The sequence below is a fragment of the Pongo pygmaeus genome, chromosome 15 (assembly GCF_028885625.2).
Source record: "Pongo pygmaeus isolate AG05252 chromosome 15, NHGRI_mPonPyg2-v2.0_pri, whole genome shotgun sequence".
NCBI lineage: Eukaryota > Metazoa > Chordata > Mammalia > Primates > Hominidae > Pongo > Pongo pygmaeus.
Genome location: NC_072388.2, coordinates 95,996,818 through 96,012,631, shown reverse-complemented (window position 1 = coordinate 96,012,631; position 15,814 = coordinate 95,996,818). Strand labels below are relative to the sequence as shown.

Sequence of the window (15,814 nt, the reverse complement as noted above, 5' to 3'; positions counted from 1 at the left end):
GCTCCAGTTTAACAAGCCTCTTCCACCCTGATGCCTCTCTCTTCTCACCTAGAGAATGGGACTGCAGAGCTGCCTGGAATGCCAGCAAGTTGACCCACGTGGCAAAGTACTTTCTGATCTTTCTCTCCCTTACAGATCATCATAGTAAATGTGCTGTGCCCTAATCAGACGCAAAGGATACACAAAACCGGATACGATGTGGCCCCTGCTGGCCTCTCCAAGGACATCTCAAGCCACTCTCCCCAACCCTGACACTGGCCTGCCAAGCTCTTTCCCACCTCAGGGCCTTGGCAGGCTCTTCCCACTGCTTTGGACATCGTCTCCATTCCTGCATCCCCTGTAGCTGGTTCTGCCTCCTGCTGTAAATTTAATTTGCAGGTATGGCCTTCCTACAGAGGTGTGGCCATCCCTAACCAAACTAATTAGGCCCTCATTCCATTTTCTCCTCTCCCTTCTCGAAACATAACAATTACCACATTTTAAATGGGATACCAGTTTATTTGTTTGCCGTCTATTGTTACTCAATAGATTGTAAGTGCCATGTGGGAAAGGACCAAGTTCATTTTATTTTTAAATTTTGCATAGCACCTGGCAAACAGCAGGCCCTCAACTGAATGAATGAGAGAAGAACGGTGGCAGCTAAATGTCACAAGAGGCCACTGTGTTTACACCAAACCCCTATAAGCCTCAGTTAGTTTTGACCAGGTCTCCACTTGACTGAGTCCCCAGGCATAAAAGTCTAGTTTAGGCATTAACATAGGAGCATGACATCAATTACTTGCAGTGTCCTGGATTTCATACCAGTTAACACTTTATATACAGCACGGCTATGGTCTGATGCTTGTATCCTCCAAAAATCCATATGTTGAAATCCTAACTCACAAGGTGGCATTAGCAGGTGGAATCTTTGTGAAGTGATTAGGTCTTGAAGGTAGAGCCCTCAAGACTGGAATTAGTGCCCTTATAAAAGACCCCAGAGAACTAGCTTGCCTCTTCGACCATGGAACACAGCAAGAAGGTGCTGTCTATGTACGAACTGGGAAGCAGGACCTCACCAGACACCAAGTTTGCCAGTGGCTTGACCATGGGCTTTCCAGCCTCCTGAACTGTGAGAAGTAAATGCCTGTTGTTCATAAGTCACCCAGCCTATGATATTTTACCATAGCAGGGCCCACATGGACCAAAACAAGTACTCACTCTGGGCCAGATCCCATTCCAAGCAATTTACACATAGAAAACTCACTGGATTCTCATCACAGCTCTACTAAGTGGGTGGAGTTTTTAATCCCCATTTTACAGACAAGAAAACTGAGACAATAGAGAGCCTAAGCAAGTTTCCCAATCCACGCAGTTGGTATGTCAGGATGCAGACCCAGGGACTAGCTCCGGAGTCTACAGTCAACCACTGCACGACGTCCATGAGAACAACAAAGTCAGGTACGAAACGGGATGTAGCTCGCCTTATGAAAAGCACTCACTGCCATTACAAGCCCTCACTATGTGCTAGACACACTCCTGGGCACTTTTCATATTTGTCTCCTTAGTGATTTAACACTGCCATCAGATCACACGATCATCCCCACTTACAGCTGCCAAAACCCCGGGGTCTCTCGGCAGGTGAGGTGAGAGCTGCCATTTGAACCCAGGATTCCCTGCCTCGAAAGCCCATATGCATTTTCTGCTGCTTCTTGTGCTTTTGTGCTGGAAGAAGAGGAGGTGGAGGATTGAGCGGAGCAAAAGAAAAAGAAAAATCAGCCAGTGTCTCCACTAAACATTTCTAATGGCAGGGAGTTAAGCAATGGAGTACATCCCACACATAATGACAGTCACTCCAGCTTGGAAGGGGAAAGCCATTATACCTCCTTCTAAGAATAGACGTCAGCATAATTGAAATGACAATTCTTGTAATCCTTAGGTAATGAAGATTATTTTGAAATGAAAATCTTTTTTTGTTTTTCTTTTTTTTTTTATTTACCTACTTGCAAGGACATTTTTCTTTTCAGAGGAAGGTCGTTGAGGTCTCCCTTGACAGAAGCCCCACACTCTTTCTGAGCGGGTAGGTCCACCTTGATTGTCCAAACTCTGACTCTGGGTGGCTTTGATTCAAAGTGTCCCAGGGGTGTGGCTGGAGGGTGGATATAGGATTCGGAGTCATGCTGATAACATGCTGATAATATGAAGTTTCCCAGGGACGTGGGACGAGGTGACCTACCGGGTCTCTCTCCGTCAGCCTCAGAGCCCACGGGGCTAGGCAGTGGTGGGCCAGGCAAGGAGAAGGAAATTCATCTCTGGAAACTGCCCTCCCAGAGGCCACCTGAAGTCAAAGACAAGAGGTGAAATTCAGAAGCCGCTCCAGGGTCACACTGTCTGTCTCTGGATCTTAGGGAAAGAGCTGCCTCCCACAGTCTCACCTGTGAATCCACTCTATCTTCTATCAGTTGTGTGGCTTGTATTCACCTTCCTGAAATTTCTTTCCCCTTCCCCTGACTAGAATTTTCTGCTCTATCAATATCTGGGAACTCCTTGAGGGAGGGGGTCATACATTTTTACCTTCTGTTACCGGTAGAATTGTGCCCCCACCAAAAAGACGTTAAAATCCTAACTCCCAGCGCCAGTGAATGTGACTGCATTTGTAAATAAGGTCCTTGCAGATGTAAATAGTTATGATGCCGTCCTACTGGAGTAGGCTACGAGCTAATCCAATAGGACCGCTGTCAGAATAAAAGGGGATATCTGGACACAGTCAGGCACACAGGGAACACACCCTGTGAAGATTGGAGTTCTGCAGCCACAAGCCAAGGAGCTACGAGAAGCTCAGAGGGAGGCCTGGAACGGAGCCTCCGCAACGCCTTCAGAGGGAGCACGGCCCTGCCCACACCCTGACTCAGGCTTCCAGCCTGCAGCCCTGGGAGGCAGGACGTTTCTGCTGTTTAAGCTGCTCTTTTGCAGCCTTGTGTTATGGCAGGCCTGGGAAACTAATACAGTGGGTCATGTTATTTGTCTCAATTTCACAGATGGAGAAGTTGAGGCTCAAAGAAAGGGAGCCACCCAAGATCTCATGGCACGAAGAGAGTGGGCCTGAACCCAGCTCAGGCTGACCCAGGGCCCCAGGGACCCGAGGCCGTGGGAACCTGGTTTCCAGCTAGGACTTTGCGAAGGGCTCAGGGGCACAGCTCGGAGACTCCCTGCAACTGAGTCCCTCTGGGGGGAGAAGAGGCCATGGAGCTGCTGGCCTCTCTGATGGGTGGGAAATAAGCCTCAGGGCCAGCCTCACCCTTCCCATGATCTGCTCTTCACCTGCCTTGCTCAGGAAAGCTAGGGCCCATCTTTTAATTCCTCCTGTTAGACCAGTACCTGTTAGAAACATGAACCCAAATGTGGGACTTTCCAATCTTTGCGGGACACTTCAGGGTCTGCTAAGAACCAGGCCCTCTCTGCAGTCACACACAGCAGCAACGCCAGCAAGATCTGGGGGTGGGTTTTCTTCCACGTGGTTGAAAACATTCCATCCCAGTGGCTGGAGCAGCCAGGGCTAGGCGGAACTAGAGGACCTCTCTCCAAGACACAGACGAAGGGCTGGGGGAACCCATTCCAAGGACTGTAAAGTCCTATCCAGGCACTGGTGCCTGCCTTGGCTTTAAAACAGCCACCTCCTTGTCACCTGTGCATCTTACCTGCACAAACAGCACCACGGACGCAACGTGTCCCCACCCCTTGCACACCAGCCCTGCACACTCCGCCCACGTCTCTACACCATCCTGAAGAGATGTCATCTCGTCCTCTCGTGGTTCCCAGCTGAGCCAAGTCACAATGGCGTTCAGAAGGCAGTTCTGTCCTCATAAGGAGAAAGGAGACACTTGGTAGGGTAGAATGAGCACAGGGCAGGCAGCCCAGCAAGTCATGTTCCCATCCCGTCCCCACCTGCCACGATTTAGCTCTGTGAGCCTTGCCTCCACCCCACCTCTTCTTCTGACCAACATCTAAACCTCCTTCAAGATTTAGCTCAAGCCTTGCCCTTGCAAAACCTTCCAGGCCTCGCCACCATGCACAGCCTGGGCAAGCTGCCCACAGGCCCCCCGTGCCCTTGACACACTTACCCCCTGTATTTTCAATGTCTCGGTGCTGTTTGCCAGCCTGACTGCAGGCTGCTGAGTTGGGGGGTGGGGGCACTGCAAAGTGCCAGTCTATGCAGATGTATTAGAAGTGACCCAAGGGCAGTCCACGAGCTGGCAGAGGACTTTGCCTGCATGGTGGCCTGAACTCCATCCCTCGTTATTTGGTACTTGGGTAGGGTTGGGCAGTACCTAGGAGAGTCACATTATAATTGGGGGCACTGGCCATGGGGCCAGGCTGCCTGGGTTCGAACTGTGGCTCTGCTACTTAGTCATTCTGTAGAATCTTGAGTATGCTGCTTAAATGCCCTGTTCCTCAGCTTCCTCATCCATAAAATGGGGAGAATACAAGTGACTTTTACGGCCATTATGTGGGTCAAATCTACATAAAGCACTTGGAAAAAGGTCAGGCACACAGTGAGTGCTCAGTAAATGGCAACTTTTCTTCTCATTATTGACCCATCTCTCTTTCCAACATCTGGTACATGAGTCAAAGGCAAATGACCTTATCACAGAGGAAGAGTCCCCTTATTTATAAAACAAGGGGATTAAATGAACTGATCATCAACCTCTGTTCCACTCTATGTTTTCTGATTTGGAGGTGCATTTCAGACTGCCATGCAAAGTCCTCCCCCAGTCCCTAGGATTGTCCCCTTCCAGCACCAAACCAACACACCAGCATGCAGAGGCAGGGAGGCCACAGTGCAGGAAGGGACAACTCCTGCCAGCGGACAAGCAGAAGCATTTGTGCTGAGGTTTACAACTGTTCTTAGAAATCTTGTAGGCTGGTCTGTTTCACTACATCCAGGTAGACATTTTATTTATGCCCAGAAAGCTGAATGATCACAATTAGTTTCCAGTTCTGTAACACTGTCCCCTTCAACCAGTCAGGTCCCATCCTCCCTGCTCATTAGGGTGAAACTCTTGTTAGTGGCTTTGCAAGTTGGGGGACGGGAAATCATCAGAAGCGGGTGGGTGGGCTCCTGCAAGTGTAGAAATCTCACTTCCTCACAAAGCAGCCTACGGCCCCCTCCTCTCCACCTCCCTCATGCCAAGCTTACCTCCTATCCCTGGGCAGGTGGGGCAAATGCTTATCATCTGCCTAATTGTGGAACACGATAATATGCTAGATTTCAAAATAATTAGGCTGATGGTAATGAGGGTTTGATGGTTTCTGTGCAATTAGACGGATGGACACAAACACTTTGTTTTTAACCTATGCTGGGGCTAATGACCTCAAGTGGGAATATGGCAGTGCTGCATTTTAAAAGGAGGAAAAAAATACCCTGGGAACCTCAGAGGAAATAAATCACAGGGTGGGCTCCTTCCCACAGATTCGTTGCTCTGGATACCTGACCAGATGTTCCCTAGACATCGATAATGAGGGATTGAGGCTAAGGGGGACCTGGCGTCAGAGGAGCTAGCTCACTCTGGGTTTGAATCCTTTCTGCTGCACCTATTGACTGCAACATGGCACAAGCCACTTATCCTTGCAGAGTTTCAGGTTTTCATCCATAAAATGGGGATGATAATATCTACTGTGCAGGGCTCTTGTGAGTTCCTGGCACTCAGTAAATGTGTGATAAACATTTAGTGGAGGCCAGGTGCAGCGGCTCATGCCTGTAATCCCAGCACTCTGGCGGGATGAAGTGGGCAGATCATGAGGCTGAGAGTTTGACACGAGCCTGGCCAACATGCTGAAACTCCGTCTCTCCTAAAGATACAAAAAATTAGCTGGGCGTTGTGGCACACACCTATAATCCCAGCTACTTGGGAGGCTGAGGCAGGAGAATCACTTGAACCGGGGAGGCAGAGGTTAAAGTGAGCTGAGATTGTGCCATTGCATTCCAGTCTGGGTGACAGGACGAGACTCTCTCTCTCAGGAAAAAAAAAAAAAGTGGAATAGGGGGAACAGGGCAAGCTCAGAGCAGAAGAATCAAGAAGCCAGAGCATGGCAGAGGCCTGATATGGGCAGTGAGACCTTTTCAATGGCCGAGTAGAATTGGCATTGTCAAAGGTTCAGATAACATTGACTGTTTAGAAATTCCCTCAAAAAAAGAAAAGAAAAGAAAAAAGAAAGAAAGAAAAAACCAGAAGAAGAAGAAGAAAAAAAAAAACAGAAACAACCAGCTTAACTGAGGCTTAGATTAGAGTCACAGTTCCACCATTACAGAGCCATGGGGCTTGAGAAAACTCCCTTCCTCTCTGTAAGCCTCAGTTGCCCTGTGCGGTCAGGTGAAGGCTATCTCCACCTCACCTGTCAATGCATGGGGATCAAGGTCTGCAAGGTCAGACTAGAGGGTAGGGCCCTAGAAACCCCATAAATTCACCAGAGCCATCAGACAATATGGCGGTTATCAGTGGGTACCCACGGACTGTTACCTTCAAGGCAGGTGTCAGAGCCGGTTGGGAGAAAATGACCACAGGGCATGGGCAGGTGGACAGTATTGGGTAGGGGGGCAGGTTATTCACCCAACACACATCTTCTGGGCTGTTGGTCTATTCAGACCCAGGGTTCGTGCTTGAAAGACGGAAATAAATAACGTTCAGCTCCTGCCAGGTGAGTTGTCACAGCACAAAGTGACAGGCCATTTAAGTGAAATTTGGGGGGGGCATAAGGGACAGAATAACTAACTCTGCCTGGACAAGCCAGGGAGGGCTTCCTAGAAAGACTCAGGCTGGGACTTGAAGGATGAATTGATGTGGCCTGGCACCAGGCTCGGGGAGTCAAGATTAAAATTCCAATGTACCGTGCATGTGAGTGACCCAGGGAAATACATTTCTCCTAAATTCCTGGAGAGAAAACCAAAAACTTTCTTGACAACTGCAATGACATGAAAAGTCAGTTTTCTCTGCCTCACAGTTTTGTATGGCTAGGCTGCTCCAGCAACCTCTACCAAGTTGTCTGCCTGTCCTCACTCTCCTTCATTGCCACTCTGTCACCAGGCTGGAACTCCTGGGAACTTCTGGTAGGGAGTCACCAACACCAAAAAAGAAGGCAAAGCACCCGAGGGGGGTGGTTGGTCAGCACCAGGGACAGAGAAACGGCCGTCCCATGTGTCAGTCACCCAGCATGCAGCTCTTACCTAGATCCCCACTAGGGCTTTTATGACCTGTCCTCCTAATCCATATTCAGGGCCACTTTCTCCTCTTATGACATTTTGTGGCACTGTTAGCAAACCAGGTGCCAAGTTTTGCTGGATTCAATTCGATGTTTCAGCACTGCACTTGGAGACTTTTTCCAGGTGCCATTTTCCTCCAAACTGACAGGAGCCCCACAGATGCCAGGTATTCTGACACCCTGTGTGAGTAGGGGAGTGGGAGGCTGGAGCCCACTGGGCTCTGATCCTCGGGCCAGAGAGAGAAGAAGGGCAGATGTTTAATTGAAGGCAAGGTTCTCAGGCCTCCCATGGGCCTCACCTGAGTCCCAGGCTGATGCTTCCTGTAATCCCCCCTTATAGGAGAGACAAGCCCACGGGGTCTTGCTCAGGTCAGCTCTGACTCCTCTCTGGCCCTGGGGAGCTACCCCACTCCCCGCAGGAAACTAGCCCAAATAGCAGAAAGAAGGAGGATCCACTCACATTTCAGTTAATGGGAGCGAGGGGAATCCTGGTGATGATGAAAAGTGTCCATCCCATCAGTCCAGTCCAGTCCACCAGCCCAAAAGTCAGAGCCTGTGGCACTCAGCCTGTTGGTGCCACTTTCCTGGTTACCCACTGTCACTCCATGAGCCACACTGAACGAAGGCTTATGCACTGGGCTCGTGACACCTGCCCGTCTCTCAGGGTGGTTGGGCAGATCATGGAACCTTACTGGCCCTCCACCCACACTTCTCCAACCCTGTATGCCCTGCTGGACAGAGCAGCCTCATGACATTCCTGAAGTGTCCACTCATTTTTAATTTGAGGCACTTTGCTTTGCTATCAGTAATTACTCAGTGCATGTTAGCCACTCGTATTGTCATTAGATCACCTGCTATGCACCAGGCACTGTGCTAGACATTGGAACTTTAATGGTGGACACGGGAATCACACTGTCAGCCATCAAATGCCTGTATTTTATGATAAGTATCTGCTGACCCATGGTTTCACCCAATAGACAGTGGCTTCTCAATGTGCCAGCACCACGGTGCAGCACCACAGCTCACCCACAGGAGGCGCTCCATCTTAGCCAAGTGAATAAAGACAATGGAAATATTGTGAAAATACTGTAAAGTGCCAAAATAACGTGAATTGTTATTAACAGCAGAAACACTAAATGTCCTAGCCATTCTGCCACAGATATGAAAATCAGAAGAAACAGAAAGATGGAAGATCCACTTATGTTTCAGTGAATGCAGTGGTGCCCAACCTTTTTGGCACCAGGGAACAGTTTCGTGAAAGACAATTTTTCCATGGACCGGCAGGATGGGGGTGGGGGGGAAGGTTTCAGGATGAAACTGTTCCACCTCAAATTATCAGGCATTAGTCAGATTCTTAAAAGGAGCACGCAGCTAGATCCCTCACATGCAGAGTTCACAATAGGGTTTGTGCTCCTATAAGAATCTTTTTTTTTTTTTTAGATGGAGTCTCACACTGTCATTCAGGCTGGAGTGCAATGGCGCGATCTCTACTCACTGCAACCTCTGCCTCCCAGGTTCAAGTGATTCTCCTGCCTCAGCCTCCCCAATAGCTGGGATTACAGGCGCCTGCCACCACGCTTGGCTAATTTTTTGTATTTTTAGTAGAGACGGGGTTTCACTATGTTGGCCAGGCTGGTCTCGAACTCCTGACCTTGTGATCCACCCACCTTGGCCTCCCAAAGTGCTGGGATTACAGGCGTGAGCCACCGCGCCTGGCCAGCTCCTATGAGAATCTTCTGCCGCCGCTGATCTGACAGGAGGCGAAGCTCAGGCGTTAATCGCCTGCCGCTCACTTCCTGCTGTGCAGCCCAGTTCCTAACAGGGCATCCACCAGTACCAGTCCATGGCCCAGGGGCTGGGGACCCCCTGAGTTAACGGAAGCCAGGGGAATCCTGGTAATTAGGAAAAGTGTAATCCAATACGATTGTAAGGGTTGTGGGAGCTCAGAGAAAGAAGAGGTCCTTTTTTAGCCGGGGTGGTCGGAGCCTCTTATGGTAGAGGAGGTATTTCAGCTTGGACATGGAGAGATGGGCCAGAGGGCTCATGGCATGGGCAGGGCGGAAGGAACAGATGAGAGGCAAGGACTGGTTGGGTTTGACCAGATCAGGAGGCCTTGGGTCCACTACATCAGATCTTCAACAGTTTCCCAGGCCCTTCCAGAATCAGGAGCTACAAAGGAACCCAGGAATCTCTCTTTAACCAGTTCCTGAACAAGATTCAGGTGCAGAAGCAGAGCTCTGGGTGGACCCACAAGTTCCAAATGGGGAGGGAGGATGAGGTTATAGGCAAAGGACAGACCACAATGGCCCTTGGATGATGAACTTTAATCTGAAGGGAGCCACAGAAGGCTTTAGAGTGTTAAAGTGGCACCATCATTGCTGTGAATGTAAGATGAAAGATAGATTTGGGAAGGAGAGAAACTGGAGGCAAGAAGCCCTCCTGGGAAACTGCTGGAATCATCCGGGCATCAAGTAATGACAGCCTAAACCAGAGCAGATGTAGCAGTTATAGAAAGAGAGGGATGGAACTGAAGAATATGATGGAATAGAATTGACAGGACTTGACAACTGATTGGATGTGGGGGAATGAAGCCAGTCAAAGATGACTTATTCAAGATGCCTTTGGTGTTTTTAATATAAAATATAAATATGAACACACACGATCATATATTCTTTAATACTTATCTGATTTGAAGAAAGAGCCCCCTATCTCTCAGCTCCCAAAGACTTAGGATGGCTCAAGACAATCTTAATAATGATGTATTTTACAGTATATGAACTTTGCCATCTGTGGTAGAGGCATCAAAAAGTCAATATGAGTAAATTGACAAGCCTGTCAATGAATGAAATTAATTTTCTTTTTCTGCTGCATCGCTAAACATAATTTCAGAATGTCATGGTAATATTCACTGTCCATTATCATGGCTGTGCGACAGAGACAGTCAAGTTAAAATATGCAAAGAAATGGCTATATCATAGCATCTAATGCACGGGAAGCACATGCACCCACTGAAACAGGCATTTGCTCCAGCGAGCACACAGCCCCTAATATCTTGTCTCAGAATTTGTCAGATTTGCAGCTGAGAGACCTCTGCCCTTTGAACGTGAGAAAATGGATTTTAACATGTTGCCCAGTTTTAACCTACACCCAAGTGTTCTCTAGTAGAACAGATGGTCAGGCCTAGGATGAGACCTTAGGGATCAGAAAGTCTAGCCTCCTGGTTTGAAAAACAGGGAGAAAGAGGCTTACATGATGCCACACAGCAGAGCTGGGATTTGAACCCAGGTTTCCCAATTCTGGATTCCGGTCAGAATCAGCAGGCCCTTCTGCTGAGGAGGAGATGGGAGAAGGGCTGCCTAGAGGGTGCAGCCACTAACTCTGGAAATAAAGCAGAGATCAGCTTGATGAGCCCGGAAGAACATGTGGGCAAGAATGCCAGCTCGTTGGTGCAGTCAACCAGTCATTGAGCAGGTGCTAGGGACAAACAGTGGTTTAAGCTTTGGGGGCTCAGCAGAGAATCAAACACACAAAGCCTCTGCCCTCACAGAGTTTACAGTTCAGTGGGGGGACACCAAAGTGTGTAGTGAATAAGTAAATAATCAAGGAAAATGCGGATTGTGATGAATGCTCAGAAGGAAATGAACAGGGTGACGAGGGAGAAGGGAGGTGGGAGGTGACCTAGTGTGGATGAAAGGGACCTCCCTGAGGAAGGGACTCCCAGTGTCTGGTCCTCTGAGCTACTCTTTGCAAGGAAACAGAAAAGGAACAACAGGGGCCATTTCAGCTGCTTCTTGTGTCCCCTTTGCAGAGTGTGAGCTTGTTTAGACCTCTCAGCAGCCCAACAAGGTACGTCCTGCTGTCCCCGTGGTACTGACAAGGCCACTGAGGCTCAGAAGACCTGTAACAGTCCAGGAAGTGGGTACAGGACCCACACCCCGTCCATCTGAGCCCAAAGCCTCCGCCCTTAAGGCTGCTTCACATGCAGTTTTGTTCAGTTCAGCATCTCTCATTTGGGTTCTGCTTTTCTCTCTACTTGGAACTTTCCAGAAGGCAGGCCTCCTAAAACCTGTCACAAATACCAGGCAAGGGTTGATGGGTTCCCTCAGGAGTCCACATTTATCAGAATCAATGTAGGCTGCAGAGCCTGGCAAAAGCCACCATGGTGGCCTCGCGATGTCATGAAAATAAGGCTGAGGGTCAAGGCTTCAGTAAACCAGCGGCCCCTGCTGGGCCTCACTTCCATCATCTCTAAAATGGGAATAAAAACACACTGCCTACACCGCAGGCTCTTGGGACAATGGAATGAATGGGAAAGCAAATGAAAAATGTCAGTTTACACATCGCCTTCACCACAGCACACTCTTGGGGGGCCAGTGTGTATCAAGCACCTGCAAATATACCAAGAACTTTACTGCATCAGTGTCATCAGTGTCTTTATTCTGAAGATGGCCACGTGGAGACTCGGAACAGTTAATTGATTCATCAGTGCTACAGGGAAAGCTAGAAATCGGGCCCTTCTGAAGTTAAAGCCCACGCTCCACCACCCTAGGGAGAAATATCTTCATCCTTGGCCAAGGCAAACACTCTCCATGCCACCTCTCTGCTGTAGCCGCTCACAGTGGGTGGAGTCACAGAGACTTCCCATGGGGGCTTCCTCGGGGTGCCTGAGCAGAACAAAGAGGGGCAGTCGCTGAAGAATGGACCCTTTAGATGATGCACTTTATTCCAGAACTGGAATCCCACAGCTTCACACGCCCAGACAGAAAGAGTTCCCCGGTTCTGGGCCACACCTAAATGGCTTTTTCTTTCCTTGCCGACAGAGGAAATTGCCTTGTGAAAGCCAGTGGCCTTTTTTATTTTCTCTCAATGGTTGGAAGGGTTTTTTGCCTTCCAGTTGACAACGTGGATGACAAAGATGGATTTTCTGAGCAAATATTTGTGTTGTTTGTGACCGTGTTTGTGCGGCACAGAGCAGGCAGCTGGGTAATGGAGCTCCTCTGGGAGAGGAGCTGAGGACCGAGTTTTTTTGCACCTTGGTGCTTTTGGGCCATGCCACTAATTGGAACTTACTGTCCCATTAATGAGTTTTCTCTCCAGAGATTCGTGTGACCACTTCGACTCTAAAGTCCCTGCCTAATGGACTATTGAACAACAGAGAGCGCACACAGCTTCGTCTCAGGACTCCTTGTTCAACATACAGCAGTCCCCAATTAATCCTGGGCTTAAAAACCAGAGTGGCAAAGTGACTCCCAGGCCAGCCCCTGGAAAAAGGCCTAAATTGGTATGATGTAATTGCTCTCCCGCCCTGAAAAAGGCCAGCGTGGCCACCATCTGAGCAGTGGACGCCAGGCCCCTCAGTGGCCAAGAATCAATTTTTATCCTCAACATGCCACACTTCCATTTCTACTCATTAGGAGCCTGATGATGACCCCAGTGAGTGAGGCTCACAGGACCAGAGACTTCAAGCAGCTGCCTGGAAAATGGGTCTATGATAAAAGTGGGGTCAGCCAGAAAGGTCAGTCCCCAAGATGCCCAAGGGGGAGGCAGACAAACATGCTCTTCCCAACTGGAATGGGACAAGGATTTCTTCTTCTCCAGAACCCCCTTGTTTCACCTTGACTATAGCCTGCTAAGATTTGCAACACCTCCTATTCTACATAAAATGTAAATCTGATTGCCTACGGCCCCTCCGTGCTCACAATCCTTCAATGGCTCCCTGTTGCCGTCTGAGTAAAATCCAAGCCTCTTAGGGTGTAATACAAGGCCTCAGTCTGCATCTCCAGTCTTACCTCCCTCCCCCATGTGCCTCCTCAGACTTGATCCCTAGAAATACCCAGGTGCTGTGGGTTAGGATTAGGGTCCATGTGCCTTTGTTGTTTTGCACCCTGAGCCCTACTGCAGCTCCACCCCCTTTCCAAAAGTCCTTCTGCCCCCTCCTTTCTGTCCTCCAGGCCTCACTGCAGATTTATTCCCTTGCAGAAAACTCCAGTTGGGACCTCCACGCATCCTCATGGTTCTTATTGAAGTTTCCTCGCTCTGTTCCCACAACAGCCTATGTTGACCACAAACACGGCATTCATTGCAGAGACCTGAAATTATTTGTTTGGGTGTCTTTCCCGGCTAGACCAGGGTTTTCCACCTTTGGCACAACCGATGTTCGGGGCCCGTTAGTTGTTTGTTGTGAAGAGACTTTCTGTGCATTGTAACAAGTAAACATTTCTCCAGACATTGCCAGAGGCGCCCGAGAGTGCAGAACGGCCCCTGGTTAAGCATGCCTGGGGCAGACCCTAAGCTCCTGAGGGTGTACAGAGCAAGAGCCCATGGGGGTCAGAGATTCCTGAAAACAATCCCCACTGCCCTCCTCCCCAGCTGAGGTATCCAGGAGCAAGGTGCCTCCCTTGCCTGAACCTCAGTGTCCTCACCTATCGAATGGGGATAATGACATGTGGCTTAGGGCTGCTGAGGGTAGCAGCCACGGGTAATGCTGACAGTCAATAGGCATTACTCTATCATGTAACTGCACGTCTTACTTTTTTTTCGTTTTGCTTTTGAGACAGAGTCTTGCTCTGTCACCCAGGCTGGAGTGTAGTAGCATGATCTTGGCTCACTGCAACCTCCACCTCCTGGGTTCAAGCAATTCTCTTGCCTCAGCCTCCCCAGTAGCTGGGATTACAGACTTGCACTACCACGCCCAGCTAATTTTTGTATTTTTAGTAGAGACAGGGTTTTGCCATGTTGGCCAGGCTGGTCTCGAATTCTGACCTCAAGTAATCCACCCCCCTCGGCCACCCAAAGTGCTGAGATTACAGATATCTTACTTTAAAAACACAAGAAACTTAGTGCTAGATTCAGATTCACCTGACCCTTGTTGAGCCCTGCCATGTCCCAGACTCTTTTTCATGAGCGTCATCCATTCAATGCTCACCATGATTACTGTCAACATTTCACAGGTAAGGAAACTGAGGCCCCGGCATCAGCTGACTCACCCGAGACCTAAGTCGTCATCTGTTGAAACTCAGGTTGGAACCCCATCTTCCAGATTCCAGACTGCTGGGGTCTCTTTCCTTTCCAGAACTTGGCAGATGCCCTGCCTCTTATGCCCAGCTCTCATCCCACTTTGTCTGGTGGCTCCTGTCCATCCTCAGACCATGTCTTCATGCCAGTTCCTGCAGGAGTCTGTGCCCATGGCACCTGCATTTCTCATGATCCTGTCCCCCATCCCTACTAAGCCATAACCTCCAGGAGGGCTGAGATAGAGACGAGTTTCGCCTGTTTGTCCAGAGCCTGGCGCAGCACTGACACTAACCATGTATTGAATGCATGAATGAGTATTGAATAAAGAAAGGTAAGCTAACGGGACCGAACTCTAACCAGGACCATGGTACCCAGCATGCCAGAGAGAGGCTCCTTGGCTCTCAGAAGGTCTTTTCTGTGCAGGTTATTCCAACCTCTTCCAGAGACACTGCGTCCTTACAGAAGCCCAGCACACAACATTAAACGGGGGTGATAACATAGCAGCAACACTCAAAGCTGCATTTTTGTAGATGTGAGGCTCAAGCTCAGTGATGCATGGTCAAGCAGAGGCTGAGGCAAAGCCGTCACAGCCCAGTGGTCAGTGGACGTGGAGGGACTTCACCTGAACGTTTGGGCCCCTGACTTCGTCCAGTTCCTCCACTTCCCCGTGCACTCTGAATACCAGCGCTCCAACTGTTCCAGCGTCCCCCAGACACCGCCGGGCCCTGACAGCTGCTTTCAAACCACTTGTGTGCTCCTCCCTGTGGTTTCAGCCTCCGCCTAGATGTGGCGTTCCCGGAAGGCCGTCCTTGCCTCCCTCTTGGACAAGCCCCCATCTTGCCTGCATTTCCGCAGCACCCTTCTCCAGCTGCATCCCTATCAAACACCATCAAACCTGGCTGGGCGCGCCCACCGCCCAGGAGGTGGCGCATGCCTGTAATCCCAACACTTTGGGAGGCTGAGGCGGGTGGATCACCTGAGGTCAGGGGTTGATGATCAGCCTGACTAACATGGTGAAACCCCGTCTCTACTACATACAAAAACATTAGCCGGGCGTGGTGGCACATGCCTGTAATTCGAGCTACTTAGGAGGCTGAGACAGGAGAATCGCTTGTACCTGGGAGGCAGCGGTTGCCGTGAGCCGAGATCGCGCCATTGCACTCCAGCCTGGGCAACAAGAGCGAAACTCTGTCTCAAAAAACAAAAAACAAAAAAACAAACAAAACCGTCAATGCTTAGCTCTTCCGCTGCAGCACCCCTAGTTCCTGGCACGTCACAGGTGCTCAGTAAACTCGTCCAAGATGGAGGAATGAATGCATTTTGCACAGGTACTCACGTCTGGGATGTGGTGGCCTAGTGCCCCTGGATGCTGAGTCTCTGTAAGTCTCCTGCTTATTCCATAATCACCAGGCAACCCCGTGATGAGGACTCCACACCTCTCATGAGGCCCACCCATAGGAGAGAACATCTCGGTCATAACTCAGGAATTCTGAACGACACACTGTTTATAATTCTCACTGGAATTGAGCACATTGATTCTGGCTCCATTAAAATAAAACCAAGTACC

General features: G+C 49.6%; 1 protein-coding gene across 1 annotated transcript; it reads right to left on the bottom strand.

Annotated features, from left to right (window-relative positions):
• Nucleotides 1-1,969: 1,969 nt before the first annotated feature.
• On the bottom strand, nt 1,970-3,776 carry LOC129012227 (uncharacterized). Its single transcript, XM_054447716.1, has 3 exons — nt 3,675-3,776; nt 2,213-2,314; nt 1,970-2,125 (listed from the first exon to the last, which is right to left on the bottom strand). The coding sequence occupies exons 1-3, from the start codon at nt 3,771-3,773 to the stop codon at nt 2,000-2,002; spliced, it is 327 nt and encodes a 108-aa protein (XP_054303691.1). The 5' UTR covers nt 3,774-3,776; the 3' UTR covers nt 1,970-1,999.
• Nucleotides 3,777-15,814: the final 12,038 nt, after the last annotated feature.